The sequence below is a fragment of the Genypterus blacodes genome, unplaced genomic scaffold, assembly GCF_046128005.1.
Source record: "Genypterus blacodes isolate CSIRO-AG114 ecotype Tasmania unplaced genomic scaffold, CSIRO-AGI_Gbla_v1 ptg000061l_1, whole genome shotgun sequence".
In the NCBI taxonomy this organism is placed as follows: Eukaryota; Metazoa; Chordata; class Actinopteri; order Ophidiiformes; family Ophidiidae; genus Genypterus; species Genypterus blacodes.
The window spans coordinates 364,837-372,821 of record NW_027466873.1 but is presented as its reverse complement, the minus strand read 5'-3'; the positions used below and the strand labels follow the sequence as shown (position 1 = coordinate 372,821).

The window sequence follows — 7,985 nt, the reverse complement described above, 5'->3', positions numbered from 1 at the left end:
GGGGTCATTGGGAATTCAGGGAAAGAGGGGAGAAGTAAAAAATGGGAGGACAGGAAGTGAGAGTGAAAGATTAGAAGAAGAGCACAGCGGGGGATTTTATTTTTCAGTACAACCAACACTCCAATACAGGAATGGGCAGGAGAGACAATGTGGTGATAGCTAGGCTAAGGTGGATGGAAAATGCGTGTGGAACAATATAAAGCAACTAAAACAGTCATACGCAAAGATCTAAAATGTTCAGTGGAGGTCTACAAACGGCCTGAGGAGGGCAGCAACACGCGTCTGCTGTGTCTAGTCTGCCGCAAAGCTTAATAGAGGACGAAGAAGAAGAAGGAGACGCGAAACACACACACACACACACTCCTCCTCAGCAACAACGAGCTCTTTTGTGGACCGGAAACGACTAATAATCTTAATATCTGCACATAATTTGGCTGATAGAGGCCGTCATGTCTGGCAGGAACCCAGGAACAAAGCTCGGTAAGACTCAAGCCTAAGGTCTAATGTCAGCTAGCTAACACGTGATCTGTGCCTGCCTGTCGAGAAGTGAACTTTTCCTTCAGCCTGTCAGGTCAGGATCAGAGTCAGGATCTGAGCAAATTCATCTTTCTCTCGATTTCATCACTCGGTCCTTTACTCATTTATAATTGTGGTTTGAAACACACCAGAAAACTGCTCAGGTGAATTGTTACATAACTTATGTGAAGGTAAATGACCTTGTTTAGTTATGTAACTCCATCCAGCTGTCAGAAAGTGCTGCTACAAATAAGCTCTTTGATTTAAGAGAGGCATGAATCAGCTGTTTCAGGGGAATAACAAGGAAACTTTACTGTACAAATCAATATTTGCTGAGGCAGAATAATGATACGTTTATTGTTTTAGGTCATACTTTGGATGCTAAACTGGCACTCACACACACTCACACACACTCTTCATGCACAGAATAATTGAGGTCTCGTGTCAGTTTGTTACAGAACACAAGCAACATTCAAGATGCTTCAGATTTACTAAGCATGACACAAATTACTGTCCAGTCCACATCTTTTCAATTCAGCTGTGTGTTTGTTAAGACCAATGATGTGACTGTGCAGCTCCAGAGAGTTGATTTCAATGCACTGCCGGTGTTTAAGAGGCTTATTGTGTCTGCCAGGAAAGTAATATACAGTAATATACAGTAATATACAGCGTTATTTAATGAAAAATCAACCATTTTGTTTTTAGTTTGCAAGTTTACTGCAAGTCTGGCCTCTTGTGTGGAATTGTGATGAAACCCTTGAATTACAAATATTCTTATGTTAACATGCTGCCATGTTCTCTAACGGGTGTACTCTTTGTGTTTGGTAGACCTGCAGTGGGTTTCCAAGGTGAGGGTGAACACACAGGCGGTCCTGAAGAGAGCCCAGCACATCCAGGGACTCAAACTACCCAAGAAACAGTGGCAGGTAGAGAACCAACCTGACCTAAACCCTGAACCTGGGCCCCCCCACCCCGAACCCAATCCCAAACCCTGACACCAACCTGACCTAAATGCTGACCCTGATCTTGGCCTAAACCCTGATCCAAATTCTGACTGACACCCTGGATATGACTTGTTCCCCAACCCCTGAACTGATCCTGACCCTGACCCTGACTTTGATTTTACCCAAACCCTAAACCAAGAGCACGTCCCTCACCTTTGACCTTTCTTCTCTTGTGGTGCAGGCTGCCTGGCTGCTGAAGGCCATCTCTTGTATCGACCTGACCACTCTGGCAGGAGATGACACGCCCTCTAATGTTCACCGTCTGTGTCTGAAAGCCGTGCAGCCCGTCAGAAGCGACCTGCTGAAGAGCATGGACATGCATGACAAAGGTCAGAGTCAAGTTGATGTTTACTTTATGCAGAGTCAGTCATTGTATGTATTTTTTCTAAACATAACCCATGCTCATATCTCTGTTGTACCAATCAGATGTTGTGTTCAGTTTGAGCCTGTAGAGGGCGACATAGACCATGTGTTTAATCAATGTACTTTTTTTGGCTGTTTCCTGGCAGGAGTGACCACAGCTGCAGTGTGTGTGTATCCGTCTCGTGTGGCAGATGCTGTCAGATCACTGAAAGCAGCAAACTGTAACCTCCCTGTAGCCTCAGGTAATCTAACTCCCACTTCCTCGCAGGACGTGTGTCTGTGCAGGCACGGCTGAATTACTTATAGAAAACACTTGTGGCCAGATAAAGTCGGCCTTTTGTGCTGGTTTGGGACACAGATATGATGCATTCTGCTCTAAAATACATGTGTGTTATGTATCAGATAGGTGTGTGGGCATGGAAGCGTTTGCATGTAAGGGAGGAAGTAACTTAAAGGACAGGGAGATTAAAAGTGTGTTTCATATTCTGTTGAATTTACTCAAATGTCAAGCAATTAGTGGCCTCCAGAGAGCAGGTGCAAATTAGTGAATTTCCTCGGTAGATCTTCTGGTGGCTCCTGTTGCATTGATTTCACGAGTAATTGACACCCAAATTGGTTTTCAGCACCTGTAAACTGTTTTGATGTTTCGTTACTTCATTGATTAGTATTTCTGTTTCGATATCACTGAATATAGATTTGATTGTATTTTCCCAGCGTGTTGAGTGTTTGCTTGTTGGACCGCTTTCCCCGTTCAACCGCTCCTTTTGAACTCATTCACAGGCCAAATGCGATATGTAGGCGGGGCTGATTTGCCGATTGCGTAATTAGCTGCAACCTTAGTAAATTAGATGTTCATTTTACGCAAATTGTGAACACGCGAACGCTTCTCTCAGAGGGCCGTAACATACATCCTGCTCTCAGTGTGTTAATGCCCAGTGTGTCCTCTCCTCTCCCAGTGGCCACCGGCTTCCCAGCAGGTCAGACTCCACTAAAGACTCGTCTGGAGGAAGTTCGCATGGCCGTGGCCGATGGCGCTACGGAGATCGACATCGTCATCAACCGCACACTCGCCCTCACAGGACAGTGGGAAGGTGGGCTGCCAAGTCTTTCACAATAATGTTCCCCTGAATTTACACATTATGTTTGAAAACCCACATGACGTGTTTGCTCTGACTTTACTATCAACATGTCTATTTCAGATGATATGAGAGATGATTGGTTAAAATGTATGACATCATAGAAGCAAAAGACAATTTTCCGTAAATCATTACACTCAATTTTACAAAGAAAAGTCCAGAAGCTATTGTTCTTGTGACAGAACGTTTTCATCTTTTCTAAAAACAGGAATACTGAAATATGTTTCTATCTATTTATTTGTTATTGCTATATGATAAATTGCACCAAATCTAGCTAAGGAATCATTTATCTGTGCTCCTCCTGTCACAATTTGATGCACAGTAAAATCAAATGCAGTACAAAGAAACTCAATGAATGTAAAAGTCAACAAAATATGGAACTACATTTCTGCCGGCACTCAGATTTCAACATTTTAAATGCCAAATGCCAATCATCATTTTTCAATCATTCATTTTTGGAATGTATACATTTGAGCAACAGATGTTTGGTGTGTTGTCATTCAAGCGTCACCGTGCCGCTTCTCTTTCCTTTTCATGACCCGGGGCTTCCTCTTCCTCTCGCTGCAGCCGTGTACGATGAGATCTGTCAGTTTCGAGAGGCCTGTGGCGAAGCCCACATGAAGTCCATCTTGGCCATCGGAGAGCTTGGCACCTTCACCAACGTATACAAAGCCAGCTTGGTCGCCATGATGGCCGGTCAGTTTCCAAACGCAACACACGGGTTCATTCCCCATTAGCTTTGCAACCTCATTCAGCTTTTTACATTAGGTCATAGACACCATCATACTTTGTGTTACTGTGTGTGTGTGTGTGTGTGTGTGTGTGTGTGAGAGAGAGAGAGAGAGTGAGTGTGAGTGAGTGAGTGAGTGAGTAGTTTTGTAAATATCCTGGCTCTCCATCCACAAAATACCCTAAGACCCTGGGCTGGGTCTTCTGAAGGCCCACTCACATTTCTGTAATATCTGAAGACTTAAGTGTAATTAATTTTACTTTTAATTGTGACTTTTAAGTAGATCTTATTTTATTATCGTACATTTAAGTGTTCTGTGCCTGTGTGTGTGTTTGGCACTGGTTTCTAGTTTCATGTTTTATTTGAGCTTTTCTTTTTTCCACAAAACTTTTTTTGTTTTTAGCTGTAGTCAGCATTGAAAGTGTCTTAAAATGTATTCAATCTAATCCACAAGCAGGGAGTCATGAGAAATCTACGGAACTGTGGTCGCCCAACAAAAGAATCTCTTCTCACACAAAAACAGTGGAATTTCTTGTCACGTCCAGCCTGTGGCGCTCTTGTTTAGTTTTTCGTCTTGGAAAAGATGAACACACACACACACACACACACACACACACACACACACACACACACACACACACACACACACACACACACACACACAGTACACTTAACTAGCCATCACATAATAAGCCGATTACAGAAGCAAATTGTCAGGGGCTCTGATAGAGATCATTATTAAAATGCATTGCTTTTGTCACTACACTCGCTCCTTAATCTCCCCTTGTTCCTATGAATTGCGTATGAGATTCCTGAAATTGAATGATAATTTCACCTATTAATCTCTGATGCAGGCTATTTTACTCGACTATCCCCCTGCCCACGCAAATGAATGGAGCTTCATTACCGCCACCCGTGTTTAATAACCGTTATCCATTATCTGGTAATTAAGACTCCCCATAACGAATCTTAAGGATTATGCCAGTTTGAGGTAGAGTGGAGAGTGGCTGGAAAAAAAGACCTGAGTGGAAAAATACATGGAACATGTCTTTAATGAACTGGAAAATGTTCGTCTTGTTCTATTCAGTAATGAACAGTCATTATACAGCAGGGAGGCAGACGGGGAGCTTTTTTTTTTTCTTCTTCAGTTTGTGGTTAATCTATTAAAAGTACCTCATTTCATCTTCTATTTTTATCAGGAACGCTGATAAAACATAATTGGCTGTGAAGAAAAAATGAAGGTTTTTATTGATGAGCACATGGCCGCCCGCTATTAGCATTCAGCAGCAACATCTGTTCTCGTCTGTTCAAGCCACAGTAATGTCCACGCCGTCTACACCGTGTGCTCTCCATTCATACAAGGTCAGGCCGCTTTGTGTGTCTGCTTCCCTGCCACAGTAAATAGTTAAATCTCGCCACGCAGGTTATAAAGTGGAAGTAAATTGAGCAATAAACATGCAGTTACACTCTGTGGACAGGTCCTGACCACAACATGTCACCTTCTGATCTTCATAACAGGGTCAGACTTCATCAAGACATCTACAGGAAAGGAGGCTGTCAACGCTACTTATCCTGTTGCCATAGTGATGGCGAGGGCCATTCGTGACTACTTCCTGTGTACTGGCCACAAGGTACGGCACACACTTCTCTTTGTTTATCCTCACTTCCTGCACAATGGCAGAACGCTGTGATAATAAACGTCTAATTTGTCGAAGCTCATAGTCATGGAAATCCTGGGATTAAAGTGCTACATTGAGGTTTAATTTAGGAGATTTACTTTAAAGTTGTGGAAATTCATTGGCTAAAATCAGTATTATGTAGGCGTTCCTCTCTATTTATTGGTTCCAGCCATTTCCTTTTAAAGGACACACAGTAGCTCTGTTGCACTGACTAAATACAATGAGCTGGGTTTATCACGGCTCACACTAACCTGGAAACATACATCAGTGCTCCTCACAGCTCTGAAAGCGTAGACAGAGACACAAATTGATGTGCCTTTGCGTCTTCATAATGAAATGCAGGGTCACAGCTTGAGTCATTTCTACTTGTAATTATCACAGTACCTTAGCAAAAGGAAGAGACAATTGCTGATATTCTAGATTTTAGGCAAAAAAGCCCTCTCCTGGTTCACTCCTGGGTCTACTACAGGATTCACAGAGCAGTGGAGATGTGCTATCAGTGCCGCCTCCAGACCGTCTGACTTCTTGAATTCTGTTTTTTTAAGTTGGATGACCTTAGTTACAATATAAAGGTGTAAAGAATGTGCTGTTGTTGTTGACAGAAGTGGTATGCGTGTTTCCTCAGGTGGGCTTTAAGCCAGCAGGTGGGATCCGGACAGCCCGGGAGTCACTAGTGTGGCTCACCCTGATCAAAGAAGAACTGGGCCACGATTGGCTCTGCCCGCACCTGTTTCGCCTGGGAGCCAGCAGCCTATTGGCTGACATCGAGAGACAGGTGGGACTGAAGACAAACACACACACTCACGCTCAAACACACGCTGATTACTTTTGAGGACTCAATCTTCATATGGTGATGAACATGACTCTGATTTGATATTTGTGTTGTTACAGATTTACCATCATGTGACCGGACAGTATGCAGCCTATCATGAACTGCCCATGGCCTGAAGCTTCAAGTGACCAATTACAATCTCATCTGCACCGAATGAACCAATCACTGCTCATGAAGACGACGGCAAAATGACCGGTGACATCAGGCCTCCTCACTGTGTACATACACACTGTGTACTTACTGAGACATGTAGACACGTGTGTAATATTGTGCACAATAACATGATGTGCCTTTGTTTTAAGAGAAATGGGACCATTACTTTCGATTGAAGAGAATTAGGAAATACTTGATTTTTCTTTAAGTTAAAGACAGATGTTATGATCATGATGTCAAAAAGATGGTTCTACAATTGGTGCTTCTGTAACTGAGCCACATTTTGCCCATTTATTTGATTCCGTGGAGGTTTCTTAGTAACATTTATCAATGTTATGAACATAAAAGAGAAACCCTATAACTTCTTCTGTACGAGTGTATTGTAGTTGTTGTTAATGAAATGTGTGTACACTTCTGCCTCTCATACACACCTGTACGTAATATATTCTTTGATAAATCATGAAATCTAAATCGCCGTATTTGTGTTTGGTTCATGTTTCCTTTTTGCTCCGTGGATGATCTTCATACATTTTTAAAAGAATGAATCGACCTCTTTTGTGTTTGAGGCGTTGCTGTCCATGCTGCAGAAGGTGCAGGAGATTAAATGTAAGGAAATTCACCTGCATAATGAACAAGAAATTTAAAGGAGTTTCCAGAGATGGGGGGGGAAAAAGGATAGAATGTGCCGGAGCAGCAACAGCAGCAAAGCTATCACCATCACAAAGACAGGAGATATGAAATCCAGAGGCATCTTTGTTGATCCTTCCACTGTGAGAGTCGAGCTCTGTACTATGAAAGGATGTGGAGCTCTCCACAATGAACCACTAGTGAGATCGGTAAATCAACCAAAGAGCACTGAGTCATGATTCTTAATAAGCTGAACTTCAGCTTAACGCAATGTATCCTGAAAGGGTTGATAGTGTTTTTATATGATGTAGTATGAGATATTGTGTGGTTACAGACTCACTTAGGATCTGTTAAATTTAAGAAGGTGCTCTGATTGCATTCTGCTTTTCTCCCTCCTAATTACACTTACATTTGGTAGAAACTGTTTCACTAACTACGTTGAAAAAGCACCTGTTTTCTTTTCCTTTTTGGTCATACTTCATTCTAGATCTTCAAACTAAATTTAATCTAAGACAACCTGAGCAAATACAAAAGACAGTATTAAAATGATAATTTAATTGGACAACTGGCTGCGGGTGAAAGAAATGAATACTCAAATAATTTAACCAAATTTAATTGAACGTTGTGTTTAATTAGACGATACACGCCCAGGCTTGACCTGCACCAGATGTTTTGGACTGAGCAGCGAATATTCTCTCCAATTAGCTGATTAGGAATCGTGTTAAGAATCCAGAGTTTGTTCCACAGTGTTGTTGAAGTTAGCCTGGGATCAGACAGACCTCCACACACACACACACACAGAGCTTCTCATCACAGCTGGAACGTCTCTGGTCTGCACAGGCCGCGTGACTCTGCCCTCTCCCATCAATGAGGGCTCAGTCTCTTACGGAGGATTCCTTTGCTCTTAATTTTATTAGTGGGAAGCTTCACTAACGAGAGAGTGCT

At 42.4% G+C, this 7,985-nt stretch overlaps 1 protein-coding gene across 1 annotated transcript; it reads left to right on the top strand.

Annotated features, from left to right (window-relative positions):
* Positions 1 to 303: 303 nt before the first annotated feature.
* dera (deoxyribose-phosphate aldolase (putative)) lies at positions 304 to 6,870 on the top strand. The gene is made up of 9 exons (XM_076154303.1): positions 304 to 480; positions 1,345 to 1,442; positions 1,702 to 1,849; positions 2,030 to 2,125; positions 2,840 to 2,974; positions 3,587 to 3,715; positions 5,268 to 5,380; positions 6,054 to 6,203; positions 6,320 to 6,870. Exons 1-9 carry the CDS (start codon positions 450 to 452, stop codon positions 6,374 to 6,376), a joined length of 957 nt encoding a protein of 318 aa, XP_076010418.1. The 5' UTR covers positions 304 to 449; the 3' UTR covers positions 6,377 to 6,870.
* The last annotated feature ends 1,115 nt before the right edge of the window (positions 6,871 to 7,985 follow it).